This window comes from Falco peregrinus, chromosome 1 (genome assembly GCF_023634155.1).
Source record: "Falco peregrinus isolate bFalPer1 chromosome 1, bFalPer1.pri, whole genome shotgun sequence".
Taxonomy (NCBI): domain Eukaryota; kingdom Metazoa; phylum Chordata; class Aves; order Falconiformes; family Falconidae; genus Falco; species Falco peregrinus.
In genome coordinates this window covers 115,835,518-115,859,824 of record NC_073721.1, presented here as the reverse complement: position 1 = coordinate 115,859,824, position 24,307 = coordinate 115,835,518, and the positions used below count along the sequence as shown (strand labels likewise).

Below are 24,307 nucleotides of genomic sequence, written 5' to 3'. Positions count from 1 at the left end.
CCTGCTCCAGGAAGAGTTTACTGCAACAAGGATGTGGCCGAAGAATTTCTCCACTTCACATCTCTGCAGTACAGCTATGTGGAGCTGCATTATGCTTTCCTGAAGCTCTGTGCTCAAATACAATGCCTCATTCTCATTCCTTGAATCACTGCTTTGCTAAGAGAACTCTTGGACAGACTTTGAAATTATTATTGAGCTTCTGGAGGGGAGTACTGTCTCCTCAGTTACAGTGTAAAAAGGACAAGTGAGAAAAGGGAAGAGTTACTTTCCAGTAACTATGGATTTTATATATGTCACTGTCACGGATCTTTCTTTTTCTACCAGTCTCTCCTAAATGCTTCTGAAACCGTGAAGAGCTGAGATTCCTATGACTGTGCATATAGCAGGGCTTGGAAAAAGGTGGATGACTACACAATCTGTGTGCAAAAAGAAAGCTCATGAGATGCAGGCTCCTGGAGATGTTTGCCCCCAAACCAGCATATCTCAGTGTTAAGCAACCTTTCTTCCCACATGTATTCTAACATCTTTCTAAGAATTCAGATTGACTGACCTGGAAGTGCTTGATACCTCTTTCCCCCTTTTGCTAATTTTCAGCAGTCTGGAACGTTATTCTCACACGTATTCTTCTTGTGAATATATGAAGTGTTTTGAAGCCCTATGGGTTAATTGTCGTTGCCGGAAAACTTTTTCTGAATGGTGTTTGTCTGCCAGCATCAGAACTTGAGTAGGTTATTTCATCTTGGCTTTCATTTCAGTTCTATTTTAGCAGTTCTTTGTCTTCAACTCCATCATCTTCTCTGTGCGCTGAGCTGCAGTGTTCAAAGACTTTTATTGAAATAAAATTCTTCACTTTGTGGTTCTTATTCGATGATGTTATTTCTCATTTTAGGAGCTTTTGTATTTCTTTAAGGCAAATGAGGCATGTTAGTGGTTATTTGTAATTCCTTTTTGTTCAGTGGATTTCCTGTTATGCAAAAATGTAAAGCTCTTCTCACTGTTCTTCCAAACTTTTGTTTTCCTGTCTTGATAGTTTTGTACATCTGTGTCTACTTTACAACCTGTGGCTAAGATGTACTTGCCCAGTTAAGATCTGGCTTTGTCTTCATGGATGCCTGACAACTTACTGTAAAACTGCAAGTTAGAACTTTTGCTTGTTTGTTCCAAGACCTTCGAGAAGTGAGCAGCTTTCTATACTAGCTTTTCTGAATGGACATCAGGGTACCAGAGATGTCTCTAAAAAATTCAGCATGTCATGCTTATGTGCTCCATTTGTCCACTAATGGTTTTACTCATCTGCTACTGTAACAAAAAATTACAGGGGGAGCTTTGTTGAACGTAAGGCTTGCACTTGGACAACATGTGTGTGCTGCATAAAGTGTAATGTTTCTGTGTGGTGCACAGGCGAAATCCCATCAGCATGTGCCCCATTCAAATGGCAAAAAGTTGAATAGGCACATACCCGCGTTTTAGGGCTTTATTTTGTTCGCTTCAGTAGGCAGGCAGGGTGGGGACAGGTGGGCAGAAAGACGTCAGTCTTGTGGAACCGGGTATTTACTCTCTACTTCCTACCACTCTAGGAATATAGGATTAGTAATAGTAGTCTTAAAACATCCAAGACAAGCAGAGCTAAGGACTTGTGGTTTATTGCTAGTGTTAGTAAGATGTTGTCTAGTTTCCAATGAATCAACAGATCTTTACATTCCCAATAATGTACTTTAATCTTTTAAGGCACAGAAAGTGGATTAAATAACCTTCTTGACACCATTTTTCATGAACTGATTCATCTGTAGTGAAATCTCTTTGCGTAGCAATTTGTCTGGGAAAAAAATGTGGAAAATGTAGTAAGGGGAGATCTGGTTTATTAACATTTCACTGAAAGTGTGATGTGTATCCTACAGTATCAAGAAGATGCTACATGATGAGAAGGGATGTCAGAAAAACAGGAAGACAGCAATTTTTTTGTATTGCCAGAAAGTGAAACTGTATGATCTTTACATTTTTGTTAGCAGAGGACACAATTTGCAGAGATCTGCTTGAAGATAGGAAATATATGGCAGGTGAAGAAATAAGTGAAGATTGTGAATGTAGAAGTGATACGCTAAAGGAATTCAAAATCTTGAGGTTTGCTTTACATACTTCTGACATTAAAAGGAGCATACTATAGGTAGCTCGCTAACAAAAGCCATGTTTCAGTTCATATTTATGAACTGTGCTACTAAAATGCTCTACAGAGCAAAGTTACCAACATAGTGGCAGTACCAGAATATAGAAGATTATGAAGAGAAAACAACAATACATGTAACTGGAGAAAATAAGCTGTAAAACAAGGGGATTTTTCTCTACTGATCTGCAGTTTGAGGGATTTTAGGTGGTGTTTGGGTTCTTTTTTTACAAAAGTACACAAATTCAGACATACATGTAATCTTTAACTTTGTGTAGATTATATTGACAGTGGATTTGAGTAGTGCTGCATTTATGCTGGACTTTTCCTTTTATAACCTGTATTTGTGCGGGGTTGGTTTTACAAGATTTATATGATTTATTTTTTTTTTAACTCTCCTTCCTACCGTATTTTACCACTTTCAATGTTCACAAAAGGAAAATGCTTTAGCCTTATATAAGAATTAATCAGATTAAGGTAAGAATGTGATTGTAGTAAACTACAGTTTAAAATGGGATTCACTAGGTTCTTTCTTGATAAAACTTCATCACACACCTTGATTATTTTTAAAATGACTGTGCATAAAACACTACCTTGATTTTAAAATTACTCGAGCTTGCTTGCAGGTATTTATATTCCATGCCAAGGACTTGGTCTTATCCCTACTGTAGTCTGCAGTTTTCCTGCTTGAAGTGGAGAATGGTCTCCCAAAACATTAGGTCATTGCCATCAGTCTTTGTCAGAAATTCTGATCCCTCCTTATATTGATATCACCATTATGTAGTACAGTACTTTGTTTTGGTGAAAAAAGTCTTAGTTTAAAAAAAGATTCTCTCCATAAATATGTTTTTAATATGTATGTAGAAGTTCCTAGTCTGTTCCGTTATTATTTTCAGACAGTTTGTTTGATAATATCCTTTATTGACATTTGTCAATAAATGTCAAATAGATGTCAAATTGACAAATGTCAATAAAGGATATTATCAGTTCAGATGCAGAATACAAGCATATGCTTTTTGGACCTTGGTGGACCAAGTCCTTTGGTCTCCTACTATCTTCAAGACACATGAAACAGATAATGCTGTGTCATATTCTTTGACTTGCAGGACTAATTATCCTGAAGTTTAGAAGCAACTATACCCTTTTAGACTCCCAACCTGTATTGTGTTTGAAAACCTTTCTTCAAAACTTTTGCCCAAGATGGTTTAAACCAGCTGGGACAGGGAGGAGAAGAATGCAGTACTGAAGTCTCACTCATTTATTTTATTTCCTTTTTCTGCTATGATCCACAATAGCTGGGACAGTTTTCTCTTTTCTAGACTGAGACAGACCACAGTAATGCAGACAATCTCAGCAAGTGGTTTGCCTAAAAGAGAGAAACTTAGAAATAAAGAAAAAAGATTTGATTGGTCCTTCATCTTGTTATCCTTTAACCTAACTTATGATTTACATGTCTTAAGTAAGACTGCGTTTCAGCTTTGTTACTTTATTTCTGTTAGATTTTGGGGGCGTAAGGCTGAATGAGAAACATAAATCTAACCTCACAAAATGTAATGAAACTCCTATCGTATCTGGATTTTAGCTTTATATATTGACTTGGTTCTATTATGGCCCTGAACTATACTCTTTGGATCCCAACACCTATAAATCTCAAGGAAGTTTAGAGTATTTTCTGAATTTGGACGTATTTCTGTCTGGCATGTATCTTTATGAATGTAGGAAGGATTTATCTGTTCTGTAGTGCAGTTCTTCAGAGCCTTTTGTGTTTATATCTTAACGGGGTTTCAGAAGCAAAGATTTCCTAATTAATTCTTTCTGACATACGTGAAATTGTTCTAACTAGACTGGGTTTGGAGGATTTAATGAAGACTTGCTTGACTTCCCCGGAAACATTTTCTGTTGGGAATTCTTAGAATTTTGATCTTTTGTATTTTGAAGTGTTTGCACACAACACCAGAAAAAAGTTTGCCACTGCTTTTCAGTGTACAGTATTCGTCACGGGGAAGACAGCTTGCTTATAAAGAATGCTGTCAAATCTCAGCAGCTTTTGTCACAACGGGGCAATTCTTATAAGTGTATTTAGGTGTCAGATTCTGTGTTACACTAATTCAATTTCACCGGCTTCAGCAGATTTTGCAACATTATATAGAAGAGTGGAAAACTTCCCCCCATCCCCCCCTCCCTTTTTTTTTTTTTCAACTTTCAGTGTGGTATTTTTATATTTGTCATATTGTTTTTATGAACTTTACAAGGAAAAAATTGTAAGGCTTGTTATTAGGCTGACTAATGGGATAAAAAGAAAATTTTAGACTTCTTGTGAAACTGATTATGTTTTTCTCAGCAGATTTTAGGTGACTGTTCACATTATGAGCAGAATTCTGTCTAAAAATAAGTTGTGTCCACTTCTTTATGGGTTTATTGAGAACAGAAATTTCCACACCATTCTCCCTTTAATGTGACCACAATGGGTCGTTGTAATTTGTCTATTTATATAAAAAGAATAAATTAGCAAATTAGCCACCATAAAATGTTAGTATATCCACTTTTGCTGACATGTTTATTGTAATTTGCAATATGCATGATGTTGATTTTCAAAAATGTTCCATTTTCTTTTTTGAGAGTATGAATTATAAATTGATGAATCACAGAAAGCAAACTGTAATAAAACAAGTTGGAAACACTACATAGCACTCATCTATGTCGTCCTGAAAAAACCAGCATGTCGAAATTGTTCATAGTTTGATTAAAAGCCTAAAACCTTCTGTTCACTTTGCAGCTAAAACAGAGCAAGACAGATGGGTTTTCACACATTTGTTGTGAGCAAAAGGCAGCTAATGAACGTGTCAGGCAGTGTCCTAGAGAAAACCTAAAAGTGGACAAATATGTAAAATTTCAGTGTACCACTCGGAACACTACACCCCATAGAATCTCAAAAAAACCCCACATAACTTTGTGTAAAGACTGGAAGTATTTTAATGTTTTGTTTTAATGGTAAGTATTTCAAAGGGGACTAACTTCTCTCCCCAAAACACATCTAGGAATTAAAGATGGCCACTAATGAACAGACAAAGGAAGTAATAGGGGAGAAGCCTTTGCAGCCATAAAAGTAGAGTTCAAAATATCATCCCTCTTACAAAATATTTCCTGAAAATAGGCTTGTGGAGCACAAAAGTAAATTCTGGAAACTCTAGAACTATGAAAGCAAGTCCAGTAGTCGGCACTTTCAAAAATAAATAAAACCATCAGGCACCAACTGTATGCTAATTGCATTTAAGAAATAAAGAGACCACCTACATAGAAATAAAATAAATCTCATTAGTGGAGCTAAAGCAGATCGTTGAGATTCAGACTCTGTTAACTCAACCCCTTAGGCTGGCTTGGAAGAACTTACAAAGTCACTGCCATTTTCTTAGTGATAGACAGAAGTAAAAAATGTGTACCACCATCTCGGTGCCCTGAACGCCAGTGGGCTACAGCAGTTGGTGTGCGCTTCTTGGCATCGTTATGCCCTCACTTTCAGAGGATCTGACCAGATTTTTCTTGCTGAATGAGCACAACTAAGTCGGGGAGAAAGAAGGTCACCAAAAGCCGGTTGTGTGCAAGAGGCTGCTAGTTTAGTATAACACTAAGAAATCCCACAAATCGTTAGAATTTTTCCATCGGTAAAACTTTATTCATTTAACAGTTTAATTTGATTTACCAAAAATCAGCCTTGTGAAGGCAAAACCCTAGAATCTCATAATCAAGAAAGTGAAGTATTTTACGAATTTCAGACAAGACAATAAATTTGGGAGTTTTTCAACAACAATAGTGAGAGGTCTCTAAGTCCGTCTCTTGAAGCAGCTTACACCAGCCATCCTATTCCCTCTTGAGGAAGTCTTGAAAATTATTTCCAACAGTGCCCCCCTCTCTCCCCACTGGCCATCATCAGGTTATAGATCTTCAGAAACAAAAGCTGCCCAGGCCTCCCCTTTCTCTCTCAAATGGTCTTCTGAAAAGAGAAGGGGGAAAAAAAATTATCCCAGAAAAAATCATCAAGGCTTTTGAAAGCTTATCTGTTCTGCTGCTGATAGAGTTGTATTGGCTGTAGAAAGAATTGCACAGGAATTTAACGGGATATATTCTTGGGGTCAAGGCCTGACCATAACTACCATTAAAACCAGCATGATAGGTACTTTTTTCTTGATCTTTAACCCTGTTATCCCCAAATCTTTCCATTCATAGTTAGTATTCAGCTCTGATTATGATTCAGCTGTGGAGCTTTAACTTAATCTGGCAGAAGTTCTGCAAATCCTTGCTAGACTCCTTTGGTTCTGATTTTTAGCTCCTGTTTTCTGTTAGACTTCTTAACCCATCTATGAAAGTTGGAGCTTTATGTTTCTAATATAAAATTAGGTTCAGACCTTCATAAAAAAATTATTGTTGATGCAGCTGCTATTGCTGCTTAAAAGCAACTCACTGAATTCTTCCCCAAGAGTAGGGTCGGCTCATCTTCTCCAGGCAGCAGCCTGGGCAGGAAGGAGACAGTTACAAAAGGATGTTTGCTGGGAGAAAGCCAGTAGAAAACTCTTCAGCATCTAATCAGAAGAATTTAATTCTGTTGATAATTGATCAATAGAAACACAACTACAGAATCCAGCTCAAAGTCAGAGCAGTTTAGCCAACAAAAATAAACATATGCATTTGTCACGAGGGACAGATAAGAAACCAGAAAATGTAGAACAACGTGAATAAAGCTGTCCATTATATGAAATTTGGCAAAAAATAAGGCCTTTAATAATAATACTCAGGAACTGCTGTAAGAGTTGCACCAAACCTGCTTTAGTGTCCCTTGAAAAATTAATTTGGATTTAAAAAAACAAACCCCGTACATCTGGCTTGATCATTGGCTAATAGAACATATTTTTATTCCCACCCCAAATCATGTACAGCTTGGCTGGAAAGAAGACAGCTGCTTGGGCACTAGTGTGTTTCAGTTTAAAGTACATCTAATCTTTATTGAGTTATTTGAGCCTCATGTGCCAAGTGCAGAAAGGCATGCTTTTGTGGGGAGAGGATTATTTTTTTTTTCCCTTTTAATATTAATGTGTAGTTTTGGCCAATGAAGTAGTGCTTAGGAGACAATAGCAATTCTCAAAATGCATTAAACTTAAAATTCAATAAATATACCAAATGTTTTTGTATAAATCCTCATCCAATTTGTTGCTTCTGCAGGAACCACTGCTATTGGGAATCAATCTCAAACATTTTACTGGTCAGTTAATTCTGCAAGTTCTTTAGTGTCTTCTCCTCTGATTAGCTTCCACGTTTTTTACTCCTCTGCAGATTTTCCATTACTGAGGCTTAGGCATATGATGAATTTGGCATGAGTGCATTAATTACACGTGAGATTTTGGGGCACATCAGTTTTATGTGCAGACTCTCACTATGAGTGAACTGTTTACGAGGGAGCATGAGCTGGGGTAAATCCACATTCTGCTGAACTTGGTGATCAAATCTGCAGAGTCTTTGGGGCTTCCAGAAAATGTTCATCTACAGTTTTTATTGGTAAAACAATTGCAGCTGACCTGAGAGAGGGGGAAAAAATAATAATTATCTTCCCAGGAAACAGCAATTCCCAATATATCAATTACAGCTTGGTCGTACTGCCCTGGTTGGACTGAGTATTGCAGTCCTGCGGAAGGATGCGAGAGTGAGGAGGGCAGGTACTACCCACCGCCAGCACCAGGGCGGATTCTGTCTCCTAGCGGACACAGTGCTGTTACCAGAGGCTGTGATGTGGTATCTTGCAGAATCTCACAGTTAATTACTTTTGACACAAGTCCAAAAGCAGAGGGCAGAGCACAAGAGATAAGATCAAGAACAGCGTTAATCTTTTGTCTCTCTTTTTTGGGATAGTGATTCTGGTTCAATGAAAAAGCTGGCTAAACTGAAGAGCTGAGGTAGGACAGATGTGATAGCACCGGTGCTTGGCAGTGCTTTCTCTGGCAGTCCTGTTGTGTGCGCTGGGGAAAATCTGTCAAACGAGGCTGTATCGCAGGGAGCAATTTTCAGTTACCATTTTACATTCCCCATTGTACATACTTCTCATTGTGTGAGCTAGGTTCCTATCAATACCTAGCTTTCCATCTCAAAATCAGCATTTAAAATACAATTTAATATCACAGGTTTCATGGTGTTTTCTTACTTTTATGCTGTTGTTACTTTGCAGTATTATATGGTTCATTTTTCTTGATGAACCAACCATATGATGATAAGAATTAGAAAGCGCTGCTTCAGTCCTGCCCATAACAGCTACCATTAGCAAAGTATCTTTTTTTTAGAACAAGATACTTCTTACCAATGTTGTTCTGGGTGTATCTTTGTTTAACTGTATCTGATTGGGATTTAGTACAGAAATAAACTTTGTAGTTAGCTGAAAATCCAAATCTTTCACTTGACTGTAACCATAGTACAGCAGTTGCTCCAGCGTATCAAGATGTTATTAGACACTCATGGACTTGGGAATTTCAGAAGGATTATACTGAGTAACATAGCAGTTAGTACAGTAAAAGTTGGTGTTCAGGTCATATTAACCAGAAACCAATATTCCCCAAGTTGTTCAGTAATTACTATATTTTAGGTTGCTCTGTGTGTGTGTGCGCTGTGTCCGAGAGAGCAAACGCCCAATACACAGCCATCATCCCCTCCTGTCAAGAGCATGGTGAAATCGCTCTCGTTCTGTTTCAGAGCGCGAGCATTTTCCTACGCACAAGATACACAGCAAATACAGTGATGAAGACATACACGTCAGTGGGATTAAGGTAATACAGAGTATTAATATGGCCCCAGGCAATGTTGCTGCACTTTGACATCTACAGCGTCTCCATTCCAAATCCTTTTTGGAAAGGTTTAGAACCCATTTACTGCACAGTAAGATAAAACTCATGACTGAATGACTTAGTCAGGCATTATAATAAGTTAAAATCACACTCCACTGCTAATCATAGCTTGTGGTGACAGGATGCATCACCTCTGCGTATATTCTGACATTTAATTTTGTTAGTTTTCCAAGTGTGTGTATAAATGCGTGTGTCTGTGCAGTGGATGGCCATGAACCCTTCAGAAGGCAGAGGCGGTGGGGTAGCCCTGCGTGTTGGGGGCTGGTTTGATTGTCTAGAGCTCAACGATGGTGACAACAAGGTTGAGTGTTTATGTGTGAGAAGCAGGGGGAAGGCCAGCGAGGCAGGTGCCTTGGTGGCAGTCTGTTACAGACCACCCAACCGGGATGAAGAGGCAGATGAAATAGTCTATTAGAGGCTGGGGGAAGTCTCACAGTCACTAGCCCTTGTTCTCACGGGGGACTTCAGTTTACCAGGTGTCTGCTGGAAATCCAACCTAAATGATTCTATGATTCTATATACTGATTAATATCATTTTAGCTACAGGAGACTTTTAGAAGTCAGAAAAAGCTATTAAAAATACCGATCTGGAAAGACTTGCTTAGGGGTTGCTGCTTTATAGACAGAAATTTTCATCCAAACCAAAATCTTGCTTTTTTGTTAAGAAATACGACTAATATCCTTGCTGCTTACCTTACCCATCGTTGGTGTATCATTCTCATGCTCCAATTATTGGGGGAAGGGGCTACCATTATGTAGAAAAATGTCTTCAAAGGTTTAAAAAGCAAACAAAAAAAACCCCCAAGCACAGATTAATTATTTTTTTTTGTTTAAAAAGAAACATTTACTTCCTATTGTTAGTCAGTAACTAAAAACTCCCAAGTGCCATTTTTATGTATATAGTTTGAATACTGTAGGTCTTTCAATTAAAGTTATGTCCCAATTTTATTTGCAGATTTCAGCAAAAGTATGAAAGACATTGAAGCAATAAAAAAGGAAAGAAATTAGTCAGAAGTTTAGAACGTTCGGTTTTATTCTTTTATGCTGTGCCAGTTTTTTGTTTTCCTTTTCTTTGTTTATGAGAATATAATTTATAAGATTCATTGACAGAAAAATTTTGAAATGTACTGCAGCCTGCCTTTTTTTGGGAAGTTTCCATGACTTTGTGTGTCATGCTCAACTTAAGAAGGAAAAAAATCTCCTAATATATCTTTACTCTGCTCATACACTGATTAGCACTTCCATGAATCCAGCTGAACTAAAGTCTGTGCACACACATTAGTGAAAGGATCGGTATGTACTGTGTCGTACTCCCTTTTTATGACAGGATAATAAACAGGAACTCGCTGAATTGAATGCAGGATTTTAATAAAGCAGTTGATGACAAAGCTGTGACATTATTTTCTTTAAAATTTCTAGGGTTGTCTTGGAGCTCCTTGAAGATATTTAGCTATTGTTGGGGTTTTGGAGCCCTGGTTACAGGTTTAGGTGAATGTACAGCACATCTACTGTACAGTAGAAATGGTAATGGTGAACATTTTATATTTGAATATAGTAGATAGTAATAGTATTTTGAGATTAAACCTTTATTTTTGCCTCTTGTTCTTCTCTCCCTTATCCCTTGCCTTCCCCTTCTCAAATGCATCCTTTTAACTGTCCTCCCCCCAAATTCTGTCTTTTCATCTCCCCCCATCATGCCCAGACCCCATCCTTTTCCTTTCGAGTACCTGAGTTACTTGATCTACAGCACTCTCTGTTCCACTTTTCCTGGTTGTCAGAAAACAGAAATCTTTTCTAGTGATAGTATTACCGTTGTATTTCCCCTCTGAGGTTCCTGAAAAGATCTGGCAATTTGCGTTGGCTGTTGTTCATCTGCTGTGTTCAGATTTGGCAGAGTCCTCTCACAGAATTAGTAGCCTCTAAGAATTTCTTTTTGGCCTGAATTAGCAAGGGTAATGTACAGAGGTTCTCTTCCGAGAGATCTCTAATTTGATGCAGACTTCTGGATGTTAACTTTTGCTTAGCATCACAAAAATGCGCACAGGGACAAATCTTGCTGTGTCTTTTATGGCTGCAAGGGTTATGACACTAGCAATGCTTCTCTTTCGGTTTTCGCTGTAGGTATCGGAGAAGTGGCAGTTTGTTTGCTGTGAGAGTGAGGGCACAGGAGCCGGATTTCCCGCTTGGAAGCAGGGTTAGGACATCTCTGGGGTATCCGGGTCTACAGCCACCGTTCTGCACTCACAGCCATTTCTCCTCCTGGACAGCCAGGTCATGGGTGATGGATCCTGTACCTGAAGCTCAGCACAGTTACACTCCTGACGCTCAAGGCTGTAAGTGGGAGAGAGACAGCAGTTTGTCAAGAATGTGTCAATGACATGTCAAAGATCAATGATTGGTCTTACCTATTGACTTTTGCTTTGTACAACTGAGTGAATTGTCTCCTTTATTATTCCTTATAGATTTGAATGGCTTTTTTACATGGTCAATGGATTATATTTAATCCTTTCTAATAGTTTTGCATAAAAATGCCAGTGTTCTACCTTGTGGAATCACAGCTAGGATTCAATAACTAGAATATGGTCTCTGCCTTACTCAAAATCAAATTTTGCTTCGTTATTTGTTCATTCACTTAGGGGAGTATGTTGTATTGTACAGCTCTGGAGAGCATTACGTTTTGTTGAAACTTTCCTAACAAGTCACCCTTGCACAAAGGTACATAAGAAACATAGCTAGAAGGAAAGCTTTCCTGCTTCACATAATGTATTCCTAATGTTTGACTTGGCTTGCAGGTGCCCCTCCAATATTATCACTAATTACAACAGTAATAATCCTGTTTGAGGAAGAGTATAACATTTTTAATGTTTAGCTAGGTCCTTCCCATTTTTTTGAATGCTTTGGTTTAATCTTCCATAGTTACAGGACACTGAACAAAAGAATATCCAGCACCCAAAGAGACTAAGCACAGAAGAGCCCTGCAAACATTGCAGGGTTCCGACCCTACGATGGACCAGCTCACTGCTCCACCTGGTCTTACTTTTATGACAGTAAATGGAAAACAAGAGAGATCCACGGTAACAAAGAATCATCTTTATTTCAATTTCATTTTTCCTCATCAATAGGTTTTTGTAAATCAGCATTTATACTGAAAGACATATTTAGTATGGGAAAAAAAGACTTTATAATCAAAGAGTTTTCTTTTAATTGCTTCTTTAGAAATATATTTTGATAATGGCAACTGCTCATTACAATAAAAAACAGAAAAGCCATTCATTTACTGTGGTATGGGAAGTACTGCCAGTTCCGAATGCCCTACATAGTTTCTTTACAATTTTTACGTTCTTTAGGCCTCAACAAAAACCAAAGCTCCTCTTCCAGGTTTGGTAGCAAACAGACTATTCTCCAACGCTGACCTTTGGACATCAGTTTGGTAATAGGCTTTTTTTACATTTTTGAGAAAAGTGTTCAGCTTGTCAGTAGGCACCATTGACACAGTACAGCCACCCCATCCAGCTCCAGTCAGACGTGACCCGATGGCCCCAAACTGCCTAAAACGAAATAACAGAAAAAAAAAAATGTAAAATAAACCCAAAAGGGGTAATTTATCATATATAAAATTCCCGCAGAGAACTAGCGAATAATTTACTCAAAACACATATATGTCATTTGATTTTTCTGTAGTTCACTTGGTTGTATGTGACATTACAGCAATTTGCAGTTACCATTTGGACAAAAAAAAAAAAAAGTGCTGAGGCTTTAAACTGCAATATAGTTATTTCTGTCAATTCCAAAAGTCAGTCACCCTTTTTTATAATGCTTCAGCATCAGCTGTTTTAAGTATCACAGTGCAGCTGAGAAGAAGAAAGCAGGAGAAGAAAGGAATTGTGTTAGCAACATTCATAAGACATCAGAAGTGAAAACAGAAATACATGACAAAAATAACAAAAGAGGGTTCATAAACTAATTGCACAGGATGTAGGCATGCAAGCCATTTTCTAATGTGGCAAAGACAAATAGCTCTATTCTTCCAGGACAGATCTGAAACATGCTGAAGATTCACAGGCTTCTGCAGGACTGCTGAGCATGCCAGTCAAGAAAAGGAGAGTTCAGAAACTCTTCAGAAGTCATACGGAGTCACTGCTGCACTCGGACGTCCTTTATGCTGAGCAGACAGAGCTGGGTATCTCTCTTTAGAGGAACCTCATGAACTTAGCAGATTTACAGCAGTAGAGGTGAAACAGGAATTTAGTCCCAGAAGAAAAAAATGCTCTTAATGAAGAGGGTGAAAAGAAAGAACAATGACAAATAAATGACATCCAAAATATAAACCGTTCCCAGCCTCAAGACACTGGCCTGCTAGAAATGTCCTACAGCAAATCCCATGCCATTGCTCTGGAAGATTCAGACACCACCTCATTAGGCTTTAGTGTAATTATTTTCACCAGTTTGCTTACCTGTGTTCCTGATCTTTACTTAGATTCAAAGTAGGAAAATACCACGTAATAGGTTTCTTTGGGGCTTTTCTAACCTAGTCAGAACAGGATCGTTTAGAAAACTGATTTGAAATCCTATTCTCATGAGAGATCTAATCTGATCTGCAAACAAATACTTTTGCTACGTTTCCAATAGCCGTAGCCAGGCATGGGGAGATTTACCAGTCCTAGAATGTGTTGGAGGGAGAGACAGCATCATGTGAATAACCTTGGAAAATGACAGCTCATTCCGAGTAGGCTGTGGTAATTTTTCATATGTGCATTTTATGTGAAATGAATCTGGTATACTGCTGGGTTAGGAGAGGTTTAGGTCATATTTCAAGCAAGTACTTACATATGTGTTTGATTCTAAACATGCTTACATCTCTTCTTGAGCAGAAACACTTTCTTCAGTGTTGTCTGTGTGGTGCCACCCTTCATATTGACTCGATTTTATGTTCATTCTTTATTTCCTGTTGGTGTTCTATTTTACTTAGTGTTCCTGTAAGCCGCTCATTTTTATAGTTTTTGGTCCATGGAGCAACCTCCTAAAATGAGCAGGATCCAATCCAGTCTCAACTGCAATCAATAGGGAAATTCCCATCGCCTTTGTAAGGCCCAATCCACTTCCCAGAGTCGGCAGACTCGGACCGTCTGCACTCACTTGGTCTGTTACCTTGGCCAGAACTTTGTATTTCAGATGGTGTCTGGCTTTTATTTTGGTGGGCAACTGAAATCCCTTCAGAATTGCTCTGAACCTTTTACTGATTTCATAATTCTCTGTGGTCATGCTCATGCCTCATTTTTACTGAGTCATTTTAAAATACTTAGTTGAAATAAAGCATAATGTAGACAGAAAATATGCCTGTTCCAGAGCTGAAGTCACTGTGTTTCAAAATACTGTGGCTAACGGTTTCAAATGTGGTGATGTGATTAGGCACTTGGGGCTTAATGCTGAGGAACTTGGCATTTCGATGCGTGGTGCTGCAACATCTGAAACGAGAGGTTCCTGGTGTTACACGGCTTCAGAAGTGAGCACCTCGTTCCGAATCCGCCGGCGCTGCGGCGCGTGGGAGGATCTAGGTTAAACATGAGGAAGTGACCTTTGGACCAGGGCTGAAACGGTCTGTGTCAAGTCTTAATCAGTCGAGTCCTAAGCCGGACTCCTCGGGCGCAGTGGGGTTCCCAGCCAGCCCCTCTCCGCCGTGCACTTGCCTTTACGAAGAGGGGTACGAGCAGGCAATAATCTGGCGGATGCAGCACTCGCCCACACAGTGGGAGACACTGATTTAACGCGGGGTGCGGGGGAAACCTCTGCACCGCCGGGGCTGTGCTGCAGCCGTGAGGACAAGGGATAGAGGGAAAGAGGGAGCACGCAGGACAGGCAATGTATCTGCAGTCCAGTGTCGGAGGCCCTCAGCTTCTGGGCCCAGGTTCTGGCATTTGCCTTTTTGAGGAGTTTATATACCCGATTCCAGTACTCACTGGGTAAAAAGAGAATTGGCTTACGACAAAAGGGTATGCATGTAAATGAGAGTAAAAACGTGAGTACTGCAGCGGAGGGAAGAATAAAAAGGGAAGTCCCATAGTTTGGTATGTGGAAGTGATAGGTGAGACATCACAGAACCTCACTTTAAAAATAATTGTGCTCTAAGAGGTGAGAAAATCAGAGCAACATTGTTAATTCCAAGCACTCAAAACTATGAATCAGCTACTTAGCACAGGGTTAACACAATGCGATGTAGATGTCCAAATGGTGTGCGGAGGGTTCTTACTCTGTTTTTGTAGCTTAGTGCACTATTGAATGGCACCTTCAAGCCCCTCTGGTTCTGAAAGAGCTGCAAACTTCTTTTTGTAGGGTGGTTTTTTGTTTGTTTTGTTGGATTTTCAGATTGCGCCACGACTACAAGCTTTGCAGCTTTAAGAAAATCACCAGTGGTAAGAGTCTTGATAAAATGCAGGCTGACCTGGCTACCATAACGCACCGCGATGTAATGTAAAAACTGTGGGTTTTTTTAAAGCGCTCAGAGAGGATTCGGCTGTCTTCAGCTAGAAGGGGCATGGCTGGTAACACAAATTGTCGGGATTTATACCCCCAAAAGATGGAGAATAAGAGAATGAAAGCAAGTTATTTGCAACACTCAAGAATGCTGAGAGATTTTCAAAAGTACCTAATGAATTCAGGAGTTCAGAACCAATTTTTTATTCCTTAATTGTTTAGTAAATCTTCTGTTACTTACTTGAAAAGACTAACAGGTAAAACAGCTACTACCAACATGAGATAGGTTAGAGAAAGTACAAGTCTCCTGTGTTTGCAAAAAGAAGAAAAACAACTGACCAACTAGTGGTTACAGTTTTCAGCACTACAAACCACAGCAAGTATGGATCCCTTTCTTTCTTGGCAGAGGTTGTACAGTAAAACATAAAGATCTAGGGAAAACAGAAAACATCTGGATATGCAGATTATTCTTCACAGTTTAAACCTTGTAAGGAGAGAGCAGCAGTAGACTCGGGCAATTCTGTGGAATGTATTTTTGGAAAGGCTTTTTAAAGTTACAGGGCAGCTGTATATCATCTTAAGTAAAGAATGTGATTTGTGTAGTTCCTAGCCATTTCTATAATCGCATCAGCCAAGCTTTCCTAGAGAGATGAGTGATGTTATGTCCCTTAGTTTTTTAATGTACAACCTGAGAAAAGCTAAGACTTTTATCCAATCGATTCCAAAAATTAGATGCTGCTGGCTTAAGCTGCAGTCACCTAGAATAGCTACATGCTTTTAGAAATCTAATCACAGAGTCAGAGAAAAATTGAAGGATTATCAAACTTCTCAAGAAGAAAGATGCATTTCTTAGGAAATACTCTTGATGGGACAGGACTGTGAAGAATAATGAACAAAGAATTTACTTGATTCTGTGCAATGAATGTAATTAACACACCACCCCCTCAATTAAGTAACGTTAATATACCAATTAGAAATTGTTTTACAGGAATTACACTGCATTGCAGTGCTTAGCAATGCTCATACTAGCTGTGGGCTCTTCTGCTGGTAAGTTAGAGATCTGCTGTAACGGGCACACGCGTCACTTTTTTTCCTTCACTATTTATATTTTGGTCCCTGGAACCAAAATGCCCGGATTAATTTTAATTTAATTTAGTAAAATCCTAACCGCATACTCCTTTCCTTTGGGTTCTGTGGCCGTGTCTCTGCTACTGCCTGCAAGTCGGTGTCACGACACCCGGGCCAGCTCAGAGCGGCTGCTGCCTACCCATGAAAGCACGTAGCTCAGCATAAATGAGAAACAGAATTTCCCTCCCCGTGCTGAGCTTCACGCTGCAGTAGGCTACTGCTAGCATCCGGGCTAGTTTGTTTAAATACCCAGCACAGGTAACTCCACGCCGTAGTGCAGATCTTGTCGGTTTATTACACCTACTTGTTTTCCCCTAATTGAAACAGGATCGTTTTCCCCAGCATTTCTGAGAGCAGGCCCTGTCAGTATGATTCAAGCTGGACACCCTTAGTGAAGGCACCCAGAATGGCCGGTCACTTTGGCAAAGTTCAGTCATCAGATGCTACTGACTGAGGCAGCGACACCGACTAGTTGCTGCACCTAAAAATAACGCGGGTGTGAAGTGTGAAGGCTCTTCCTCTGCCAGCGGTGTCGCAGAACAGACGGTGCTGGCACCTTGCACTGGATCAAGACTCTGCAGCCCAAGGTTTTTGATAACTCGGCTGAGCAGTTTCTGCCTTCAGCAGACTCTGGAGACAGCTCTCCCTTCTCACACACCGCCCAGCAGTCCCCCTTGAGCAGCTGGGATAACCACGGTGGAACTGCCCCACCGAGTGACTGTCACAGCTTATTCTATTACGTGATCACTACGTGATACGATAAACTGAACACAGCCTGAGAGTTACGTACTGGACTCACTCCTGAAATAAAAATCGTATTGCTAAATTACTGTCAGGCTGTCCAATGGCTGTCAGGGCTTCTCTGTGTTTTATCACAAAACAGCACGTGTATCCCATCTGCAGACTGATCTGTGAATGTCCAAAACTCTTCTGTTCAGTTTTTAAGTTTAGTCTTCTGGCTCAGAGGCCACTCCATCTTGTCTGCAAAAGAAATCAGACTGACCTAAATAATAATTTGTATCATACTGCGTCAATTTACAAACGTGGTAAATGGGTATTACAACGTACAAAATCCATGTGAGTATAGAAGTACAAATTCTTTTTCTTATTGCAATTTTACAAACATGGCAAATTGCACATTTGTAAAATTCTTATTTTCATTATAAGCCAGACTAATTTCTTAGTTAAAAACAAAAAAAAGCCAGTTGCAGAAGAAATATTTTTGTAACTTTCCTTTTTAGGTGGTATTTGGTGTTTTTAGCTTCAAATTGAAACAGCTTCTGTCTTCATTAAGATCGCAAAATATAGACAGAGGATGGGATATTTACTTGTAGAAGACAGTCAAATGATGTTTCTTGACCTCAGGCCTGCAAATACCTACAGCACCCTGTATCTCCTCTCTGGAAGGGGGGCAGTAACACTTGGGCTCGGGGCAGAGCTTCCCAGACCAAGCACACCCTTCTCCAAGGAGAAGTACGAACCATAACAGATGAGAAGTACAAAGGTGGTGTTACCAAGAGCTGTGATGAAGTGAATGAAGGAAGCAGCTGGGAGAAGGGGGCTGGGGCACAGGCGGGGATGGAGTAGCGGTGCAGAAGCTCAGGTGGGCGGCTCTTTATTCCCCCAAACCACTGTTAAAATGATCCCCAACCACTGAATGTGGCACTGTACTGCACTCGGCACTGCTGCGGCCAGACCTCAAATACTCTGGTTTTGGGCGCCACGCTACAACTGGGGATGTTGAGAGGCTGGAGCGTGTCCAGAGATGGGCAGCGGGGCTGGGGCACAAGTCCCATGGGGAGCAGCTGAGGGACCTGGGGGGGGTCAGCCTGGAGAGGAGGGGGCTCAGGGGGGACCCCACAGCTCCCCACAGCTGTAGGCAGGCAGGGGTCGGTCTCTTCTCCCAGATAATAAGCAGTAGGACAAGAAGAAATGGCCTCAAGTTGCACCAGGGGAGGCTTAGATTGGAGATTAGGAAAAATGTCTTCGCTGGAAGGGTGGTCAGGCACTGGCACAGGCTGCCCAGGGGTGAGGTGGAATCACCGTGCCTGGGGGTGTTGAAAAAACATGTAGGTGCTCGGGGACATGGTTTAGTGGTGGGCTTGGCAGTGCTGCGTTTATGGATTGACTTGATGATCTCAAAGGTCTTTTCCAACCTAAATGATTCTATGATTCCATTAATTCCTTCTATAGGCAATGAATTTAGATAAAATTTAGTATGTCTGTCCCATGATTAAATGTACTATAAAAATGGAAAATAAGAGGAACAGAAAAATGTACATCCTTTCATGCTGGTCCTGTGGTAAGGATGAAATACTTTGTAGAATGCGAGTGCTAAGTATTTGTTTTTATTTTCTGGATTAACACCTGGTTACACCAGATCTCATTGTCCGCTGCAGCAGTTATGACTGTAAGAGCCTGCTACACACAACAACCTGTGATTTCCAGCTCGCTTCATGCTGTTCCTCCAACTCTGTTTATTCTGGCTAAAGGACATGAAACTGGGGAGGAACAGAGGGAGAAGAGAGGGGACAAAAATGACACTCTCAGGGAATGTGTTTTCAAGTTGAGAGGGCTTGTTTGATAGCGGCCAACCCGAGTTAAGGAACCCCGCTAAAAGAATGAGGCTGGGGCACAGATGGAGACTGCAATGTGGGGAAAGCTCAGACACACAATGCGGAGGGGAGAAGCAGAGTGTGAGCCTTTGTAACAAGTAACACACTCATCTTTTAAACACTGAAATGCTGCCCAACCTATCTGATACCCTGGAAAACATATTTTTAAAACTAAAAAAAAAAAATTGCAATAGCCCTTCACAATATATCATTTATGATTTCAAGGCACCTAAGAACGTAGAACAGCTTGGTTATGCCCCGGAATTCCCATGGCAGCAGTTCTGAAATGGTTAAGAAATACACAAAAAGAAAGGGAGTTCAAATAGAGCCACTAAGATGTTGTTTTAAGAAAACCAGTTATGACTTCTTCTACGACTTAAAAAAAGAATAGCCAACAGTCTAACGTAACACTTGTGACGATGAGTCAGTCCAAAAGCAAAGTCTGTAATAAAGCCATAAACTGCAGCTTTCATCTGAAAGTATTACACAGATGCCAGTAGGGAAACAATTGACCATGTAATGTCCCTGCAGGAGATTAATTTTGTAATAAGAGACAAGAATACTTTCATTTTAAAATTGCAATAGCCAGCGATGTCATATTTTCTCATCAATTCAAACAATATTCTCAACAGGCGATTACTCTTCCTTGTGGTCAAAACTTACAGGCAGATGTCTACCAGCCGATCCAGCTCAGGACAGCTGCATTCGTACATTTCCCTGCAGCTGATATAGCTCTGGTTCATTAATTCTCCCAGCAGCTGGATTGCATTGGCAGGTGCTTCGCCGCAGATCTTCTGAAATTCCAGCACTCTGGCGGCTTCACTGTACACGTGCTTCGCACGCTGGTATAGCTTAAAGGTGGAAACTAAACAAAATGAAAGTATTAAGTACTACAGTCATCCATTAATATTGACTACAAAAGGAACACACAAAACCAGAGTAAATGATGTATTTTTTTGGTAATTCATCTTTTATATTGGAACTCTCTAGGCTAAAAGTGCTCTGCAAAAGCTCACCTACGTCTTCTTTAAAAGCCCTAATAAAATAGTATTTAGAGTTCATCACCGTACAACGTACACATTTTTTCATGTTGATAACTTCATGCACATGCTCTAGCTATTTGCTGTGTCAAGAGCAAACCCAGCCTCTCCTTTTACTTTGCAGAGCCAAGCTACAAGTTCAAGTGTTAGCTGCACCGTGCATTAGGGCATTAATCTAAAGCTTTCAGGATTTCAAACACCAGCAAATCTGAGTCACGAGAACACTGAAACGTACCCACGGCAGCCACTGGCAGCACGTGCTGGCCCAGGGCCTTGTGTGGCTGCTCCGGGCCAAATCTGCATCAATTGTGTAACGCTGTGGACAGACCTTTTCTTGAAAAACCCCACCATCGAAGCACAAAAAACCACCAATGACTTTGTTTGAACTGAGATGAACGAAAACGTGATTACCCGTATTTCCCAGTGCATAGGTAAGGAAGCCCTCTCAAATATTTTCACAGTGACGCGGTGCCCACCCTGACTGTAAATAATGCTAATTAAAGGTACAGTGGAGAGCGCAGGTGCTTTCCGTTCGGTTTTCGGGGTTTATTTTTAGTGGGTGCTACCAGCCAGTGTCAGCGCTGCCTGTGTGGGTGTGAGGAGATGTCAAGCCCCGACAGGTACGGCGTGGTATTGACCTACTGGGATCAAAGGCTAGGGCCAGGATCTTGGCCACGGTTTTTCTACAGTGCCATGAAAAAGCAGTTCCTCTGGGAAGGGGGTGTGGGGGGGTGCGCACGCCCAAACGCGTGCGGCGGTGGGGTAGAGACCTCCACCAAGCCTGAACAGTGAGACATAAACGGTTGCAGTTGATTGTTTTTCTCTCCCCGCATAGTTCTATTTGCTTTAATACCATGGCTGCTATTGGAGAGCTATTGTTTACCAGAAGCATGTGTGACATAATTTAATTTATGAATAAATTTGTTTACTTGAGCTGTTTGGGCACTAAATATTAGATAAGTGGACTTTATTCTCTGGGGGGTACCTACCGCAGTACGTTTCCCTATTTCACAGCACACTCTTGTTAAAGCACCTCCAAACATCCCTCATTTTATTTCTACTTGTAAATTTTCCTTTAAAGGAGAAATTTTGTACATTTAACTCTCCTCATTTCAGCTTCTGGTTTCTCTTGCTTTCTAAAATGGCTGAAGAAACACTCAAATAAAGATAAAAGAAGAGAGACGAGCCCTGTATCCAAACCAGAACTTGTTATCTGGCCCAGACACATGGGAGTCCCTACGTGGCTGTTCTGTGCCAACAGCCAAGTTCTGGAGCCACTGCTGATGATTTCCGCAATCTAGATTTGCAAGGTTATGCAGAAATATTCCTTGAAAGACTGGAAATAAAATTGCGTCCAGTGAAGTCTCTTGCATGTATACTCCAGATTGGCAACCCCTACAGGCTAAAACTTCTTCAGCACCTGCACAATCCCTTTCTCCTTCTCCAGAGTAAGTGTAAATCGCAACTGTAAATGCTGAAAATATAGTGCTGAGAGAGATACAAGTAGTCTAAAGTGATAGAGAAACACTGAACGCAGCAGTGTTCTGCTACTGGTGATACTGCTTCTGGTGATATTTATTTTGTAATTCAATACAGCCTGCTACTGAGAAACCCCGCGTTGCTGTCTTTTGAACAAGCCTTCTGGATGCATTTCAAACAAGGACAGACATGAGAAAATCGAGTGCCACCCCCCCACCCCCCCCAGATGTCATCTTGAGAGTATCACACAGGAAAAGCGTATTTCGGTTTCCCATTTAAAGGTGTGTTTTACCCCACTGGATTTGGTTGCTGCTGGAGTTACTTGCGCTGTTTTGCAGAGCGATGCCTCAGTACTTTCGAATGTTGAAGAAAGGCAGCTCGGCCTATTTTTAAGGATGGTTTCTCTTTAAATAGTCTTTTCTTATAAGCCATTGTTTTAGAGCAAGGAGATTTCTAAATGTGCATTCGTTTAGGGAATATCTAAAGTTGCGTGAGAGATTGCCATAGCTCACACTCTCTTGTAAATCACCATTGAACAGTAGTAACCCAAAGAATGAACTGAAAACATGTCTGGTTTCAATTGTCGGGCAACAGGCTTGCCAAAGGCTGTGATTGATTCGGAGACCACCCTTTGGTAGAGCAATGCTCTACTGGCCAGATTACCTTAAAAATCTCTGGGGTCGTGTTGCACTCGTCGTGTTACGAACTGGCGACCAGGATGGGCGCTCCAGCTGCTGGCTGCCAGCCAAAAGACCTGAGCTGTGTCCTTGACGGCCTTGGCTCCCCGGAGGGCCGCTCCGTGCAGGGGAGAATTTGCTACCTTGACGCTGGCTTTCCCTTGATGCGAAAGCAATCCTTTCAAGCAGTGCTCCAGTGAGAAAGAGTGGCTGTACGTTATTTTTCAGACTCGTTTGTGGACATTTACTAAATCGGTATCGGTTAAAGGCCGGTATGATTACATTAGCTATTGGTGGGTTATGCAAAGCATCTTATTTCAGAAAACTACAGTTGTGTTTTAAAAAAACAACAAAAAAATTTACAGTTTGCTTTTCTTCTCTGGCATTGTGCTGTTCAGGTAAAATTATCTTCAGGACAGCAAACACGTCTGTACTCTGTAAGTCCTATTCTAAAATAAAGAAATAATTCACATATTTTTGGCTTTCAACACCAAACGCCTCCAGTAATAGAGAAACCCTCGTATCTTTTCTGTTTGGAGGAGCAGTCCAACTAACCATCTCTATAGAATAAAAGAGAGCAGAGCACACATGAAGATTCCAAGTATTGCGCCTATGTTGGAATCTCCTTGCTACATTAACAGCCTGTATATTAGCTCCACAGAAATAAAATCCGAATTCATAGGACATGCCAAAGAGCTCTGGAGACTCTGATTTTAGAGGAGTGCAGAGACTGATCAGAACTTGCATGCTTTTGTGCAGCCGCATTTTTTACCATGAAAAAGGACTGATTTCCTAAGCCATACTCTGCCATGGTTAAAATAAACAAAACCAAAGTGCGCACAACTGATTAGTTTGTATCTGAGCTAGGGCTGGAATGAGAGGAAAAACTGAAGCCCTCAGAGCAAACCTTCTGGTGTTGCACAAGACTGGGTTATATGGGCTCACCCTCTGCGGTGCTCAAAGGGGAGGAAAAAAGCAGGGTTTAGGGAAGTAATTCTTAAAAAAGTAATTCTTAAAAGCAGGTGGATCCTTAAATCTATTATAGTCTATGGAAATTAGGTACTTTATCTGACTAAAAATGTAGATATACTTAATGCAGTAATCATAAAGGTTTCTGGTGTCTCCCGCTTAATTTTATTTCCAAATTAGGGGTACAGGTACCCTCAGCTCCATCTTTGGTCAGCAAAAAGGGCAGGTTAGGCAACAGGTTATCCTACCTGAGCCCTGGAGTGCCCTGTGGTACCCGTTTCTCTGGTGACTAGAGAGGAACCTAGAACCTCTGCTGCAATGGACCTAGCTGGCTGCCAGGCTGACACCGGACTAACTGTCTAGGGCGCGTCCAAGGAGTGTTTCTGCCATAAGGGATCTGTGCACTCTCCGGTTCAAGCGCTCTGCTTGATTAAAATGCTGTAGCGCCATTTGTGTCTGCTGAGGATACGGTCTCTGACCAGAATCATGCTCTCAAAAACTGTTCTTTGAATATCACTACGTGTTTCCTTTCTGCCCTGCCCTGCGTCGCTCACTGCTGTGCAGGAACGGACTGATTTCACACCTAGGCGCACCGACACACTCAGAAGCTCAGGGTCTCTTCTGCCTCTTTCTGAGAAGACAGCACGGAGATGAAGATTTGTTTTGTGTGGTATCAGCTACACACCGAAAAAATTTCTTGTGGACTCAAGTGAGGGTGAGTGATACTTTTTCTGAATTGAAACAGATACAGGTCAGAAGAAATTAAAGTAAACTTGAAAAGTGAAAATGACACCAAAGGAACTTCAAGGAGGACAAGGTAACCTATACCCAGGTTTGCCCTTAGTGACATTTTGTCTCTCCATTTCACCTGTATCCTGCCTGCTGT

The 24,307-nt window shown here is 40.7% G+C and overlaps 1 protein-coding gene across 1 annotated transcript in view; it reads right to left on the bottom strand.

Annotated features, from left to right (window-relative positions):
- Window positions 1–12,112: 12,112 nt before the first annotated feature.
- GALK2 (galactokinase 2) overlaps window positions 12,113–24,307 on the bottom strand; it is a 48,916-nt gene continuing 36,721 nt past the window's right edge. Inside the window, exons 9-10 of the mRNA XM_055809963.1 lie at window positions 19,920–20,121; window positions 12,113–12,590 (exon numbers count right to left, since the gene is read on the bottom strand). Of these exons, the coding sequence (XP_055665938.1) occupies window positions 12,386–12,590; window positions 19,920–20,121 (407 nt within the window). The 3' untranslated portion in view covers window positions 12,113–12,385. The remainder of the gene's footprint in view (window positions 12,591–19,919; window positions 20,122–24,307) is intronic.